Raw genomic sequence first — 4,042 nt, 5'->3', positions numbered from 1 at the left:
CTGCACTGTTCACACTTTGACCACTGCTGCACTTTTTGTATTTTTGTATAACTTGTGCCATTTGAAATATCAATGCAACGTTCATAAGCTGTATGTAACGCAATTTCGTTCTGTATGCACCCTGTGCATACAAAATGACAAATAAAGAAGTCTAAGTCTAAGTCAATTATTTGAAGTGCGAGGTCATACAGCTCTCCAATGGTCATGTTGAAAAAGATTTGGTCATCTTTATCATGGAAGTTACCCATTATCCCTGTTAAAAGACTATATTAATTAGGCTTTGTATGCTTCCAAAAAACACAGCCCCCTTTCTTTTTTTCTTAACAACTACACTACTGGCAGTGCAGCTCAGTTAACTGACCCGTATCATCCCAATTCTCCTGCTTTGCCAAAGCAACAATCTTTGTCTTAGTGTGAGCTTTGACTGGTGTTTGGGTGGATGCAGGGTGTAGCAGGGGTCTATGGAACCACCCTCACCTTACTGACAGAGCCCTCCCCTCCAATGAGCTGCTTTTGTCCTCAGGCTGCTCCTGCTGTCCCTCTGATGAGGCCTCCATGCTGCTGGGGTCCACCTCAGAGTGTCTGTCACCCGTCAACTGGCAGTAGATATCCAGGAGACGGTCTGACACCGCTGCTAGCATGGGGTACCTGTGGACCAGGACCTAGAAAGGGCAGGTGGACGGAGGAATGGAGGAAGGGGGTCAGAGGTCAGATGGCTCTGATGGAGTCACAGCTGCAGGATATAACTCACCTTCTTCAGCTCTGCTTGGCTCATGTTCCCCATTTGCAGCTTGGTCCAGTACTTGTCCAGCAAAGCTGCATGGGAGTTCTGTGGTTTGTGCCAGTTGCCACTACTATAGTACATCCTGCAAATAAGAATCACAATCAGTGCTGGTTTCAGGTGCATGAGGGTCCAGGCTGGATTTATGTCTCCATTGCTGAGTGACAAGCATCTGCATGATTTTATAAATCTTCTCTTTAGTACCGGTATATAGTATATCTCTATAGTTATGCTGCCATAGGCTTAGACTTCTGGAGGACATAGGGACCCCTTTTCTTCATTATTTCCCTATTCTCTCACTCTGCAGACCCCCATTTCATCATTCTATCTCTATTCTCCCACTCTGCAGAATCTATTAGTTCAATCTCTAACGTTCTGCTCTCTCTGCTTTTTCTCATAGTAGCTTCATCTGGTCTGTTCCTGTTTGGCTGTGACTCCATCCTGGAGAGAAATATCAGCTGTGCTGCTGCCATCAACACCTTTGTTTCTAGATGTTGGAGATCGCCTGTTTTTCCAGTGTAGTCCTGTTTCTCTGACTGTGACTGGCTGGATGTGCTCTCTTCATCCTCTGACATGGGAGCTGGCTTCAACTAAATGAGTCGATGCAATCAACTGGTTTTCCTTAGATAGAAAACTTTGAATCAATCTGACTGGATGATCTGGTGAACTGGAAAGAGCCTTGGGATGACATGTGTTGTGAATTGGCGCTATAGAAATAAACTGAATTGAATTAAATGCACAGAAGAGAATCACCTTGGAACTTTAAAGATGAGAGTCGACAAAAAGAAATGTTGCAGAAAACCATAGTTTTTGTAAATATGAGAATAAATGAAAAAAATCAAAGCTGAACAATGATCAGACCAGACGAGCTGCAGTCAGTTCTTACCGTCTGGTTGCAAAAAACTGGAATCCAGAAGCAACTTCGATGCAGTCTTCCCGTCCTGGAATCATCAGCTTTCTGTTCTCCATCAAAGGCAGCAGGACAGAAATCTGCAACGCATATTTAGCTTCACCTATTAGTGGTAATAATTGACTAAACAGTGACTGGAAGGGGAGGATGTCAGTGACCCACAGCAGGTTTCCTCAGCAGGCGGTGAACTCACCACGTCCAGAGGTGCATGGTCAATGTCTTCCAGCAGGATCCAGAGGCCTTTGGAAACAGCCTGTGTCAGGGTTCCTGGCTGCCACACAAACTTCCCTGGTACGTCGGTGCAGCGGTACATCCCCAGCAACATCTGCAGAAACCAGACCTTACTCTTCCAGCGTGCTGTGAACGGATTCTCTCCAACCTCAGAGCTTCAGCCCAGGAGAAAAAACAAACGCTGGACGCTTCTCTCTCACCTTGCTGTCGGTCTGATCCCCCAGCTGGACCTTCAGAATGTCTGCAGCTTTGGTGTGTCCGGTTACGGCCGCCATGAACTCCACCAGAGCGGTTTTCCCGCAGCCGATCGGACCTTCCAGGAGCACGGCTTTGTGGGAAGCCACGGCCAAAGCCAGCCTCCTCAGGTTCTGGCAGGTGGAGTCCACCAGGACCAGGTTGGTGTCGACCTGGAAGCAAAAACCCACATCAAGAAAAACAAACCATAAACACAGGAGAGCATTTTCTCCATGGCAGCATCTCACACCTGATCAACGTGTCGGGGAGCCATCCTGGGCAGAACAACCCCGCACACAGCTACAACGTTTGGGGACAGGTCCTCTGACACCACCTGGCCCCTGGTGAACCTGTGAGCCAGGTCCTGGTGCCACCTCACTGATCTGGGATTGGCTAACACCAGAGCCTTCTCTGCCTCCATCTGCCGACTTTCCTCCAACGCTCTGGACAAGCAGCAGAGATGGGAATCAGTTAACAAAAACACAAAGATGGTCTTCACTTCTTCTTTTTTTCCTTTTCGAATACTTTATGTAAAGATTTTCAGTTATACAGTTACAAAACACACAGTATGGATCAGGGATTTATTCACATATTGAAAGTATCTGTGGCTATGCCAACCAGTGGCATGTTATTCTACGGAAGCCCAAAAAAACAAACAGAATAAAACAAAAACAAAAAAAACTTGTTCAATATGTCAAGCTATATGTACAAACACTGAAATAGAAATCTAAATACACGGTATGCATATGACCCAAACATTAATCTAAATAAACACGTACATAGGGTTGTATGTACACATACCCTTACATACAATGGTGTAAATATCGGTAAGCAGATACTGCAGTTGTTTAGGGGCCCACGACTTTTAAGGGGCCCCGTCACTGACACCTGGTTGGCCCCGTATGCAAATGTAGACTAGGACGTCTCTTTGCAGATTTTATGGTGCGAAAAATTCCTCTTAAACCCACCTGATGCTTAAGTGACTGACCGCACCGTATTTATACAGCAACACATGGAAGATTTCAGCTTGATGGTGAGCCGTTTAAACACGACACCAATAGCAAAGCAGACAGAGGTACTTTTAATTACTATCTTAATAACTGTCTATAGTTAATTTGAAAGTTGGTAAAAAAATACACTCAAAATATGTTTTAAACCGCAATAAAGATCTTAACAGAACAATGTTTTTGAGTATTTTATTATTTTACACTACGGTTTGGAATGATGGGTAATCCAGAGGGTAGATTAAAACCATAACTGTTATGTACAATGTGTTAGCGACCATGGATACAAAAAAAGAGGTTTGATCTCCCTGAAATGAGCTTTGGGATCTTGGGATGTCTGTAACATGTGGTGGTGCGCTGTCACCAATGGTTCCATTCAAGGTGCGCAGTCACTATTTTTCCGTGTGTGATGTGCGATCATATACTACTGAGAATTGCATGATCTTCTTGGCCTATTGATGGAACTGTCTCCGTATTCTGAACCTTTATCACGTATTGTATATCATATGGGGCCCACCCAGATAATAATGCTTACTGACAACAAAATTATTTTTATTCTGCATGGATTCCACTCAATATTAGCAGATTATTGCGAATAATGTTCCAGAATCAGTTAGGAAGTTGAATTTATGCCGGGTATGAATATTTCATTAAGACATTGGTCCAAATCTACTCAGGCATTCATGCAGAGGAACAATTCCAATGTTCTGGAATGGCCATCCTAATCCCCACACCTGAATATCATTGAACATCTGTGGGATGATGTGGAGCAGGCTGTCCATGCTCAGCCACCATCAAACTTAAAGGAATAGTACACCCAAAACATGATTAGCCTTCATTTTCTACTCACCCCCATGCTGAACAACACTCTGGAGTACTTTT

The 4,042-nt window shown here is 44.3% G+C and overlaps 1 protein-coding gene across 1 annotated transcript in view; it reads right to left on the bottom strand.

Moving 5' to 3' along the window:
* mdn1 (midasin AAA ATPase 1) overlaps positions 1-4,042 on the bottom strand; it is a 74,855-nt gene that overhangs the window by 63,725 nt on the left and 7,088 nt on the right. Inside the window, 6 exon segments of the mRNA XM_015400729.1 lie at positions 478-662; positions 752-866; positions 1,668-1,771; positions 1,885-2,016; positions 2,123-2,329; positions 2,407-2,599. Coding sequence (XP_015256215.1) covers positions 478-662; positions 752-866; positions 1,668-1,771; positions 1,885-2,016; positions 2,123-2,329; positions 2,407-2,599 — 936 coding nt within the window.

The sequence above is a fragment of the Cyprinodon variegatus genome, unplaced genomic scaffold (assembly GCF_000732505.1).
Source record: "Cyprinodon variegatus isolate N-32 unplaced genomic scaffold, C_variegatus-1.0 Scaffold1140, whole genome shotgun sequence".
NCBI classification, from domain to species: domain Eukaryota; kingdom Metazoa; phylum Chordata; class Actinopteri; order Cyprinodontiformes; family Cyprinodontidae; genus Cyprinodon; species Cyprinodon variegatus.
The sequence above is the reverse complement of the archived record's forward strand: the minus strand, read 5'-3'. Positions and strand labels throughout refer to the sequence as shown.